This window comes from Pyrus communis, chromosome 3, assembly GCF_963583255.1.
Source record: "Pyrus communis chromosome 3, drPyrComm1.1, whole genome shotgun sequence".
NCBI classification, from domain to species: Eukaryota; Viridiplantae; Streptophyta; class Magnoliopsida; order Rosales; family Rosaceae; genus Pyrus; species Pyrus communis.
This window is the reverse complement of record NC_084805.1, coordinates 25,880,751-25,892,876: the sequence shown is the minus strand read 5'-3', so window position 1 is coordinate 25,892,876 and position 12,126 is coordinate 25,880,751. Positions and strand designations below refer to the sequence as shown.

General features: G+C 36.5%; 2 protein-coding genes across 2 annotated transcripts; both read left to right on the top strand.

Moving 5' to 3' along the window:
- Positions 1-3,554: 3,554 nt before the first annotated feature.
- LOC137728510 (PLASMODESMATA CALLOSE-BINDING PROTEIN 2-like) lies at positions 3,555-5,541 on the top strand. Its single transcript, XM_068467278.1, has 7 exons — positions 3,555-3,760; positions 4,269-4,297; positions 4,381-4,615; positions 4,741-4,770; positions 5,049-5,080; positions 5,180-5,411; positions 5,516-5,541. The coding sequence occupies exons 1-7, from the start codon at positions 3,700-3,702 to the stop codon at positions 5,539-5,541; spliced, it is 645 nt and encodes a 214-aa protein (XP_068323379.1). The 5' UTR covers positions 3,555-3,699.
- Positions 5,542-8,524: 2,983 nt separating this feature from the next.
- Positions 8,525-11,543, top strand: LOC137728740 (transcription factor bHLH144-like). The gene is made up of 4 exons (XM_068467494.1): positions 8,525-8,733; positions 9,130-9,284; positions 9,649-9,821; positions 10,513-11,543. The coding sequence occupies exons 3-4, from the start codon at positions 9,714-9,716 to the stop codon at positions 11,236-11,238; spliced, it is 834 nt and encodes a 277-aa protein (XP_068323595.1). The 5' UTR covers positions 8,525-8,733; positions 9,130-9,284; positions 9,649-9,713; the 3' UTR covers positions 11,239-11,543.
- The last annotated feature ends 583 nt before the right edge of the window (positions 11,544-12,126 follow it).

The following is a 12,126-nucleotide window of genomic DNA, read 5'->3' as shown; positions in this document are numbered from 1 at the left end:
CTAACAAGAAATGAAAGGATTCCTAGATTTGGTGGAATGGTTCCGGTGATACTCATGAAAGAGAGGTTCAAGGTCATGACTCTATGGTGGCGTAGGTTGCAAGTAACGCCAACCCAACTGCAAACGGAGGTAGTGGCGGACCAGTTGGTTGTCAAGATGTTTTGTGGATCATTGGTGATATGGGATTTGAGAGCAACCAGAGCAGACTGGTCCGTCGTGGCGTCGGTAATTTGTGCTGCTAACATACTTGATAAATATCCGGTTAAATATCCAAAATTGTCTCGGAGATTTGCATTATCAATAGAAATGGTCACTGAGATTCAAAATCAATAGAAATGGTCCCTGAAATTGTCCACCATCATTTTGGTCCTTCCGTTAAAAACTCTTTGGGGAAATTTCAAAGCTTCATAACTCAATTGATTCTTAACCAAATTTGACCTATAATATATCAAAATGAAGATAGGAAAGTGTAGAACAAGATTATACCTATTTGGAAGCCCAATTAGCCACTTTCAAGCTATTTTTCGGCCAAACCAAGGTGAGTTATCCATCGAGAAAGGTACCATTATCTTCGTCTCATCGAGAAGTATGATTTTCGTTCTTGAATCACTCGATTTCATTGAGTATTGAAGAATTTATGAAGGTTTAAAGTTTACCCAGTTTTCGGCGAGTTTTCCAGTTTTCTTGCAAACCAGTCACATTTCAGGCTATTTTCCGGCCATCTCCAACATGGGCTTCCAAATAGGTACAATATTGTTCTACACTTTCTTAATTATCTTCATTTTGATATATTATGGGTCGAATTTGGTTAAGAATCGATTGAGTTACAAAGCTTTTAAAATTGTCCAAAGAGTTTTTAACGGAAAGACCAAAATCATGGATGGTAGACAATCTCAGAGACCATTTCTTTTGATTTTGAATGTCAGAGACCATTTCTATTGATTATGCAAATTTCAGGGACCATTTTGGATATTTAGCCTAAATATCCTATGTTTAAGAAAATCCATTTCCCAAACAATCCCCAACTTAAACTGATATGAATCATAAAGTATAAGTTCCGGTGATGCAAGCTTCATATTCAACAACACCTTCCAGCAGCCAGAGAGTTGACAATTATCAGTAGACAAAGATGTATACAAAAAATTGAAATGTTAACCTTCATTTTCGTGAATGAATTCCGCCATAGAATCAGAGTATACCATTAAGAATTCTAAATTGGAAAATTCATCTTGTGATCTTACGACTAGGAGGAGGCAACTTTATCGATTCATCATTGACACAACCAGAGGTATACTTATATGCTTGCAATCTTTTAATCCAAACTTCTCTAATAAGGCTAGAGCATATTTCTTTTTATTTATGAAGATGACATGCTCAGATTGCACAATTCTCATGCGAAGAAAATAATATAACAAGCTAAGATCAGTCTCAAACTTTCTCATCGTTCTTCTTTGAATTCAGCAATTCGTTCATTGCTGCTTCCTGTATACACAATGTCATCTACATGAATTAAAAAAGTGAGTGATTTTGCATCTTTGAATTTGATATAGAGTGTTGCTTCATTTGGACTTCTATGAAAACCACAATTGAGCAAATAAGAATTGATTTCTTCATACCAAGTCCTTGGTGATTGCTTCAGATAATTAAGAGCCTTATTCAGTTTATAAACCTATTCTCTAACCCTGTAATCACAAAACCCCCAGGTTGGCCTACATTGACTTCCTCTGGTAGAACTCCATTAAAAAAGACTTTACATCAAGTTGATATAATAGTAGCCTTTAACTACCAGTGTGTCCGTATGCTTCTGAATTGTACCATCCAGATTAAAACCCATTTGACACCAACTATAGAGTTTGTCAAAAGGCCTATCTACTAACTCCAAGTCTGATAATTCTCAATCATAGACATTTCAACTTCCATCATCATTCATAGCTGCTTCTTCATATTTTTCAGGTTCTATGATAGCAATGTATTAAAAGCGTGAGGCGTGGGTGAGACGTTCGAGGGATAGCCTAGTCTAGCCTTGAGGCGAAGCCTCACGTAAATTTTTTAATATATACACTAAGTGTACACATATATTATATTAAAAAAAGAAGAAGATTATTAATTAATAATCACTCTGAACACACACATATATTATAAATACATATACACACATATATATATATACATATATTATAATACATACATATATATATATATAATAAAGAATGAAAAGCACAATGAGCACACATATAACAATGCACATAAACAGCACACACATTCATTATATAAAATAAAATAAAAATCAGAAAAGAAGGCAGAGACAGTGCAAGGCAGAGGTATGAGGCAGTTAAAACCCTACCCAAAATTTGGGTTTGGGAGAAAAAAAAAAAAAAAATCCCCTAAGGCACGCCTGGACTACTCCGGCGACGCCTTCTGGCACCTTCTGCTCACTCCCTCAAAACAGAGGTGGCAACCCTCAAGCCCAGCCTCACGGAGCGCCTAGCCGCCCCCTGAGACGAGCTTTTTAAAACATTGTATGATAGTCATGCATGTCTCATCTAGCATAGACATTACGAGACTTATAATAATACTATGCCAAGCTGCTTAGTATATACATGCCCAATTGTTTCCCTATGATCACTAGAGGCATAACCACCTGTTCTTGTTGTGGAGTAAAAAATAATCAGGAAAATTATGGAGGCGACATGTGTACTTTTAGATGAAAGGGATAATATTACTCTCGAGTCACACCGGAACTTCTACACACAAGCAGCGAATAATCATGACACAATCAAGGTCAAAAGTGATCAAAATAGGTATTCATTCAAAACCTATTTCATCCATCGTCATCAAATCCTCCCCACAAGGTAACCTTCACTTATTCATTCAAAATAGGATTAATTACCTAAATTAATTAATTAATTTCCTAATTGATTGCAAAATAAATATTATTTTGACATAATATCTTGCAATTACACCCAAAAACCACCATATGTGGCCGGTTCCCATCTCTTCAAAGGGGGCCGGCCACACCCCTATAAATATCACTTCATTTCTCTAAAGTCCAATTTTCTTCTAAAACTCTCCAAATTTATCTAAACACTTTCTCTCTTAAATTCTAACTTTGGCATTGGAGGTTCTTCGGCTAAAGTCCCCCCCCCCCAAATTCATCGTGGGCGCGTGAGGCTCTTGACCTTGATCTAAGATGTTAATTATTTTGAAGATACATTTTCGTTCAAGAAGGAGAAGACAGAAATGTGCGTCCACACTTGCTACTGGTTGCAGTGTATGCGTGCCACAATTCCAGAACCTTATCTCTTATAATTAGCTGTCTTAAAAAGGAATGCTTTCCCAATTCAGATTCTCTTCATAAATGAGATAGCTTGAAGCCTTGAACAAGTAATTAATTTCACATATTAACATAATCCTCAGCACTATCTAAGACTGCACTAGTATTAAAGAAAAAAGGGCACAACATCATGAAAAAAATGGACCCTTGGTTATTGTAATATCTAGTAACCGATAAAAAAGCTGTTTGACCAAGAAAAGAACAAAGAAATGTGCAACAGGTGGCCTCAAACTGTCATGCCAACCTTCATGCAATCTGGACTAAATGGAGCATATGTGTAACTGCTACAAATACCCCATATACCTTTCCTCTTCATGAATTCCATATCACAGAGTTAGAGTACTAGTTCACATAGTACAGAAAAAATGGCTGAGTTAGCTCTACCGTCTCCTATTATTTCTATCCTTCTTCTGTTCGTCTTCTCAGGTATGGTCAAGATTCTTCAATTCCATCTTAGTCTGCAAAACTAGTTTTGATCCATAACTCTACGCAGCATTTTACATTTGTAAATTTCCTCTTTTTCTGCTCTCTCAAAATCTGAAATTGGTTTTTGATCATTTCGTCTCGGCCCTTGCCTAATTAGTTCCTATAGTTTTCATAAGGTTACATGTTCTTAGATGGTTTTCAAATGCAACGAATTTGGACCCTGTAGCTTTAAATTTTTTCGAATTTGAGCACATCCATCTACTTCTGTTGATTTCTTGTATGAAATCCGTCAAATTTACCTCTGATCTGCCAAGTGCATGACGATTTCCTACAAGGAATTAACGGAATTGTCGGATGCCATCGGATACCAAATTGAATGTAATGGTAAGTTTAACGAAAGTGTGACTTTGTGAAAGGACTAAAAAAGTGTTTTGGCCAAACTAATAATTATAATCCTTTCTCAGCAAAATAGCTTATTTATAATCCGTAACTTCAATTATTTTTGCAGGAGAGATTTCAATGGTGGTGAATGCACAGGTAATTAAGCCAGCTGAAACCATATTTTCATAACAATCAACAAATACTCAGATTAATTTAATTAGAATTTAATTGTTTTGTAGAATGCTTGGTGTGTAGCAAATCCTGCAGCACAAGAAGAAGCCCTACATTCAGCAGTGGATTATGCATGCAGTTATGTAGACTGCAGCCCAACAGTGAAAGGAGGCTCTTGCTTTTATCCGGATACATCAGTGCAACATGCCTCATACGCCATGAATGCTTACTACCAAAAGATGGGAAGAAAGCAATGGAATTGCTATTTTACCAACACTGGTCTCATTTCCTTGACTGATCCAAGTAGGCCATTTCAATTTCATATAATTTAACTTAAACAAATACAAACAATTAATTTGTTTCAAATTTTAAGAGTTTATTTCCAACAAATTAATTAAACATTTTAGGGCTATACCATATTGTTGCAGGTTATTGTGCCAGCTGCATATTTGTGAGCGGTATGTGTTTATAACAAGTTATACATTTTGACACTTCTCGGCTCCTTAGGATAAATCATTCTTCTACTTGCAATTCATAATTTGATCCATCGCAATATAAAATTTGATAAAAACACGAAAATAATTTTTTTTTTGCCACAGATATCATCTTTGATTGGCATGTAAGTAAGAATGGCTTCGTCCACGGGAAGAGCCAAGTATTTTCCTTTACGTTTTGTATGTAAATAATATTTGTATCACTTTATATTTGTGCTTTCTTATCCCTTGTTATTTGGCAGGAGGATCAGGACCTCCACTGCCACAGAAAAAGGTAATTAATCAAACTAATTTCTCCCTCACAAAAACATAACTCATTTAAACCAAAATCTTAAATCATTCAAACAGTTAATATGTTTTTTTGGGTTTGCAGGATACTTGGTGTGTGGCTAAGCCAGGAATCCCAGATTCTGCGTTGCAGGAAATCATCGACTTCGCTTGTGGAGTATTGAAAGATTGCAGCAAGATACAAGAACATGGTTCATGTTTTTTGCCAAATACACTGATAAGCCATGCCTCATTTGCCATGAATCTTTACTATAAGGCCGACGGACAATACAATTGCGACTTCAACGGTGCTGGCCAAGTCGTCGTGACGAATCCAAGTAAGCTAATTTGTTTAGCATAACACACTGCATATCTAGTAATTTTATTTTTCCTTTACCTCATTGCTATGATTCTAACAAAACGTGCTTGTTATTTACTGCAGGTTTGGGTGATTGCGTCTATGTCTGAGATTATCAAAGCGTTTTTCTGTTATCGTGTTTGCTTCTTTTGTAATCTAATAAATTTGCCCCAATTGTGGGGACTGTGGACTGTACCTTAGCTATAATTTGATTCGACTGTTAATCTCCGAAGCTTGAGCTTAGTTGAAGTGTTGAAATCCAGAGGCAGACATTGATTAGTTAAACTTTGCTAGAATATATGCTATTCAGTATAAGTATGATGAGTTTGTCACTGTGTCTCAACCTGGCTTGTATTTGGGATGAGTTGCTTGACTTAGCTTGATATTTATGTAACAAGATTAGGTTGGACTTAACTTAGTGATAAACATCGAAAAAAAAGAAAAGGGAAATAACACAAAATCAAGCATATTGCATTTTACTGTATTCGCGGTGGCGTGGATTCGATCAAAATACATCTAATAATTCAACTCATTAACGCAATTGTTTATAAAGAAAAAGTAAGATAAAATCAAAATACTTAATTAAATGAAGAAAATACTTGTATTAATTTTAAAGTCTAGTATTGAGATCAAGCGGCTTGTACCTCAACCCATATGTTGAAAGTATTAATTCACTCATGCACTTGAAGTTCTGTGTTTAGTTTTCTTTTTGGACCCATTTCTGATGTTATTCAAACAAATAATCTCTCTAACATCACTTTATACGAAACATGTTAGAATTCCTTTGTCTCACATCGATCAGAAGACTTGAGAACAAGCCATTTATATAGAATTATCCTACTCTAACTATTACCGAGACATTTTATATAAAATCACACACCTGACGAATTGAACAAATGACCAAATAAGAATAATATAAATATTGTTAGAGTGAGCCCATAACCTATCTACCTGAAATTTAACAAAACACAAACTCATAAGTACCTTGAATTTTGTTTTTAGTTGTAAAACCAATTATTAATATCATCCATCCGATCCGACCATCGTTTTCGTGGATAAAGCGTGACATATAATAGTAAAGGGCTTTTATTCCACTTCTGTCAATTCATCAAAGTTTGGTGTGTGGTTTAGAACTAGAGGTTTATTGCCACTTGGCAGCCAATTATATTGCCACGAATTTACAATTCGACACACACATCGCCATCATCTCTGGTCATTCATGCATCTTGAGCTTGAGGGGTCGTATTCACGTATGAATAAATTCGTCAAAAATATCACATGCAACACAAAAACGAAAAAGAAAACACAGAGACACTGATTGTGACATCCCACATCGTCTAGGGAGGTGATCTTTAAATATATATTCTCATCCCTACTTAGCATGGGGCCTTTTAAGCGAGAAGGGGGCTAGAGCAATCTTATGATGGGTGACCCACTGAGAAGTTGCTCGTAAGTTCCCAAAAATAAAACTGTGAGGTAATGGTAAGCCCAAAGCGGACAATATCGTGCTACGGTGGTGGAGCGGGCCTGGGAAGTGATCTGCCCCGGACCGGGATGTGACAATTTGGTATCAGAGCCTGACCCTGACCGCGTGTGTGCCGACGAAGACGTCGGGCCCCTAAGGAGGTGGATTGTGACATCCCACATCGTCCAGGGGAGTAATCCGTATATGTATATTCCCATCCCTACCTAGCACGAGGCCTTTTGGGAGCTCACTGGTTTCGGATTCTATAGGAACTCCGAAGTTAAGCGAGAAGGGGGCTAGAGCAATCCCATGATGGGTGACCCACTGGGAAGTTGCTCGTGAGTTCCCAAAAACAAAACCGTGAGGGAATGGTAAGTCCAAAGCGGACAATATCGTGTTACGGTGGTGGAGCGGGCCCGGGAAGTAATCCGCCCCGGACCGGGATGTGAAACTGATAGGAGTTAAATTTATGAACAACAATAAAATTTAATGCAAATTAAATTATTAATAAGTCATAAATAAATCCCAACGAATCCCAATTTTTTTCCATTGATTCCCAATTTAAAGTAAATTTTCTAGTATTGATTTAAATTAATAATAAAGGATGTTAAACATAAAAGTTGATGTGTATTTGTTGAATATTTTAGATTCATAATATATTATAGTATGATTATTGGGATGCAATTTATAAGTTTTCTGATATTGATTTCACGGCATGTTGGTTAGTTTATTATATTATTTTAGCTTCGGGAATATGATTTTTGTTTTCGTTAATTGATGTGTAGAAATTAAAAAGTATGGAACAATAGTACAAGCAAAAATCATCTATTAGTTCGGAAAATCTTATTTCGAATAGTTCCACTCCAATTTTGGATAGTTCTACTCCAATTTGGAATAGTTAAATGATAGTTTAGTCGTTTATATTGAAACAAACGTTTTTTCTTGTATTGATAATGAAATTATCCTAACATATTTTCAAAATATGAAATCTCATCATGAATAAATTTAATCTTAATAGTTTATAATATTATTTACATAAAAATTATAAATAAAAAATTATTAGTTTATCGTTTAATTTCTCAATATTACTTTTGTTTAATATTTTTTGAGCTAATTAAAGCAAAAGCAAAATTATGGAAAGCATAATTTAAGAGAATAGGGGGTAACAAATAAAGGCAAATGGAGCATTCACACGGGCAAAGAGTGAGTGCATTTTTGCTCACAATCATTCAGTGCGATGTATATTTATTATCTTATTTACGATGAGTTTGAATTTTAAGATTTGTAATTATTCACTGTATGAATTTTTAAATTAAAATTTATCTAATTATGATAAATAAAATGATGAGCATACAACACATTATGAAGCAAAAATGCTGCCGGCGAAGACTACAGGAGTCATTTTACCACGATACGCATTCGTCGAACCTGGCCTCGCGAAGGGGCCCACATTGCCCCTGCACGCGTGCTCCATCCGACGGGCATCATTGCATCCGCAATAGACGGAAAGCATTTCCAAGGCCCCCAATCTGACGGCTCACACGCTCCGTGTTTGACTCCTCTCTGTCTCGGTCCCTTCACACATCCCAACGAAAACCACAAAATTAAATACCCACCACTCCCCGAACACGCCCTCCCATCTCTCTCTCTCTCCTCTCACAAACACACACACTCTCTTTCTCTCTCTCTATAGAACCAGTAGTGGTAGATCTTGTTCAGCAGCGCGTATCCAGGGAAATTTTTGCTCAGAGAAAAGTACTCATTTCCCAAATCCGAAATCTGATCCTCTGCAATCGATAATCTGGTTCAAATCTGCTATCTTCTTCTTTAAACCTAGGTTTTCCTCTGAAAGTTTTGACCTTTACATTTTTTTCTGCTGTAATTTTTTGTGGGTTGTGGTTTTGAGGGATTTGAAGGTTGATTTGTGGGCTTTTGAGTTAGTTCTGTTGTTTCATTGGATGATATAATATAAATGAATGATTTTGTTTGTTTTGGATCCATAATCTAGGGTTTTGAATTAGGATTAATTGTTTAAGTAAATTTTTATTTTTCTTAGTGATTCTGTGTAATTAGCTTCTGTTTATGTTGCTAGGAAACTGCTCAAATTAATAAAAAAAATTATCTGATTAGGCAAACTTTTCTTTATTTGTGTGTTTATTGTGTTAAGTGACTTGTGTGAAGGCATAAATGTTGGATAATATTTGATTAACTTTGGGGTTTTGTTTCCATTTAGTTTTTCCCAGTGGAAGATTGAGAGGATTTACTATTAATTTGGCATTGAAGAAATAAAATCAAGATGCCGTGGACGTCTTCTTTTGTGAATTACAACAGGAACTGCGTTCGCTTGGTGGTGTTCTTCCGTGTCATACTGTAAATTGCTTCACTTTGGTGAGATTACACACATTCTGTATTGCAGTTTATTGTGCTTCATTTGCTTTGTTCAAGTTTAATTTTGCCTTGTTGATTCGGCTGACAGGATTAAGTAATTTTGTGTAAAAATCGGAACTTGATTACGCATTTACCTCCTCTGTACCTGATTTTTAAAGGAAACCGATTGATTTTCTTATGTTTATTTTAATTATTTGGTTGTTGTAGAACAAAAACGTCAGTTCGTTGATTCCTTTGTGCTTTAAGTTATTGGGGACAAGTTGATGTGTCTGTACTTCGTATCAAATGTGGCATTGTAGTTCGGTTTCTAATTGCTCTTTCAGTCTCATTCTAACATTGCGGCTTTGTGGATCGACTGCTGCAGGTGAAACTCTGTTTTCGAAGGATCCTTTTATTTGGTGATTTTTAGGGCTGGTTGGAAGAGTGAGAATGAACATTGGGGTAAACGTAAAGAAATATCGAGCTATAAAGGAAGTTGGGAAGATTTTAATGAGTGTTGGGGTAATTGCCTACTCTCACCAGATGCAAGTTTGTCAGGTACATCTGATATTCTTATTTCCCTACCGTAACATTATGTGGTTGTTCATCTTCTTTCGGTTTCGATTGATTGTCATTTCAGCTGAATTCACTTACATTAAGCATGAAATAAGATTGTCATTTCGATTTCATTTGGAATTCCATAGTTATTGGCTTACTTTACAAATTTGGGTGAGCTGCGGGCAGTATAATAGTTTATTTAACTGTTATTCCCTCTAGCAGCAATTAAGTAGTTATTACATTCAATGGAAAACATGTGTGCTGTCTTTACTAGGACTTACGTATTGGTATGCATTCAAATGATTGTTCTTGATATGCTTGTTTGATTGTACCACTATGAAGATATGAAAACTAATCTGTTGATATCCTCTTTCTTTGCTCTCACAGGCTGAATATTTCCGTCAGTTGCTTAAACCTGTTACGTAGTATTATATCAAAAGCCCTCTGGACTCGGGGATTTGGGATAAACTGGCACTCTTGCGGTATTTATACATAAGAAGGCAGTTGTAGTTGTTGTGGTTGCTTTTGGTTGGGAATAGGTGGCTCTCGTGACCAGAATGGAAATAACTTGATTTGTAAACAGTTCTCGTATTATCTTTGCGAACCTTCATTTAGTTAGAAGTCAAAGAATCTGACACTTCAGTTGAAACGCTGTCTGTTAAGCTTTAATTACTTAGAATTTCTGATGCAGAGTGACCAGCAATTTGACCCCAACAAGGCAGCTCCGCCGTTTTCAAATCAAGTGGGTAATAATTACATGCATATTCCAGTTGCTTCTGGGTGTGGCGCGGTTTTACCTAATGACGCAAATCACTTTAAACCTTTCCATGGTGTTGAATTTCAAACCTCTAGCATCTGCCCGAAGAATTTCATTATCTTCGACCAGACTGATCATCGAAGTCAGATTATGTTCAATCCCGAAATTTCCCACAAAATTACTGGTCCTGCCTTTAACCTCTGTGCAGCTTACATCCAAGACAATCTGGGATTGAACGAGGGAAATATTGACAATAGAGAAGCATCGTCTACTCTGAAGGAGGACTCCGATGATATTGATGCATTGCTGAGCTTGGAAGAGGAAGAGCTGGAAGATTATGATGAGGAAGAGGTCAGTACAGCCCGAACTCGTGGAAATTATGGGAGCTCAGTCTCTGATTCTTGCTCCAGTTATGGTTTGAAAACCAACAAGGAAGGGCTGTGTTCTTCACTTGAAAAATCTACTGCCATTGGTAGCAGTAGCAGCTGCAATAGTGAAAGGAAACGCCAGAAAATGAAGAAGATGGTGAGGGCGCTGAGAGGGATTGTACCTGGTGGGAATGAAATGAACAGTGTCGCCGTTCTAGACGAAGCTGTTCAGTACCTGAAGTCTCTCAAGGTTGAGCTGCAGAAGCTTGGAGTTGAGAATTTGAACGACTAAATGTGCACTTGAGCTTATGGTACTCTTTTGTTTTTATCACTCCCCTCTCTTTTGAACGAAGGCGATTATCCCTCATGTTGGGCCGTTAAATGTAATGGCAGTGCTGTTGTCACTCAATCTGATTTCGGAGCTCTCTGGTACTGCTCCTGAAGTGTATTCCGATGTTCTCTTTGATTTGTTGTATGGATGCTCATTTTCTTCTTTTCAGTTAATTTCGTATGGCAAGTTGCAGCCATCGACTGCTATGTAACTATGCACTATTTTCGCCACCCTCGCTTGGTTAATAAATTAGTTTGCTTCTGTTAGTTATATTTGATGTTCCATTATTGCTTATATTCATCTTGCGATTGAATTGAATTAGATAATTAAAAAAATTCAAGGCATATTGAAAGCAGAGGTGAATTGATTTTTCATTTCGAGGTGATCAGAAGGGATTAATGAAGGAATCCGAAAATCTTGTCGGGAATGAAAATGATGAGCTTCTTTGGTCAGTAAAATTAATCGTCTACCTTCAAGTAAGATAAAATTTCTTCAATGTGGTTTAAATTTATTTTTAGTTATTCAATCCAATCCAATTCGAGCACCAAACGAGCCATAACGATCTCTGTTTAATCCCATCGAATGAATCACAAAGACGTGTCAGTGATGTCGCTGTTAGAACATGAACGTCATGGTCATGCATGTAAGGTGAATTCTTGCGTCTTCCCTCATAACCAATGAGCATTCGTGTTTGTATTCGGTGCTGGATTCAGTTAAAAGCTCCTCTCTTTTTTAAACAAGGTTCAGATGATCACTGATTGCTCTATGTGAGCATGACTTGCTCAAATCTGTGTCACTGTCTTGTTTTTTGTTTGTTTATGTTTTTTTAATTTTTTTTTTTTAAAGTTA